Raw genomic sequence first — 485 nt, 5'->3', positions numbered from 1 at the left:
CTGCGGGAGTCAAGAGGTGAGCGGCTCAGTGGACGTGGCCAGGCCCCCACACACCCTACCTCCCCTTTGTCCCCTGCGTCTGTCCCTTGAATCAGCCTCCCAGCCTCCCACTTCCCCTTGCCACCATCCATGCGCCAGTAAGAGGTTGCCAACCCCCAAGGCCCTGTGCCCTGCAGACTGGGGAGCAGAGACACAGACCACACACAGCCCAGGACCCTTCCCTGCCCAGGCGCTGACGCCGGCACCTGGTGGTCCTGCCGGGGGGCCACGCTGGGCTTCTGGGCCAGGGGTGGCTTCTTGGAGGCCCCGCTGCGGGGGGCAGCACTGGGTCGGCCGGGATCCTCGTCGCTGGGCGTCCCCACGGCCCCAGCCAGCACGTAGTGCTGCTTCCGCAGCTCCCCCAGCCGCACGCGCTCGGCCTCCAGCGTCTTCTCCAGCTCCAGGACGCGGACCTGCAGCCCCGCAAGCCCGCTCAGGATGGCCTC

At 69.9% G+C, this 485-nt stretch overlaps 1 protein-coding gene across 1 annotated transcript in view; it reads right to left on the bottom strand.

Annotated features, from left to right (window-relative positions):
• Positions 1–485, bottom strand: part of HIP1R (huntingtin interacting protein 1 related) — a 29,080-nt gene that overhangs the window by 3,685 nt on the left and 24,910 nt on the right. The window contains exon 31 of the mRNA XM_044243456.1: positions 246–452. Within this exon, the coding sequence (XP_044099391.1) occupies positions 246–452 (207 nt within the window). The remainder of the gene's footprint in view (positions 1–245; positions 453–485) is intronic.

Source organism: Neovison vison, chromosome 3, assembly GCF_020171115.1.
Source record: "Neovison vison isolate M4711 chromosome 3, ASM_NN_V1, whole genome shotgun sequence".
NCBI lineage: Eukaryota > Metazoa > Chordata > Mammalia > Carnivora > Mustelidae > Neogale > Neogale vison.
This window is presented reverse-complemented; position numbering and strand designations above follow the sequence as displayed.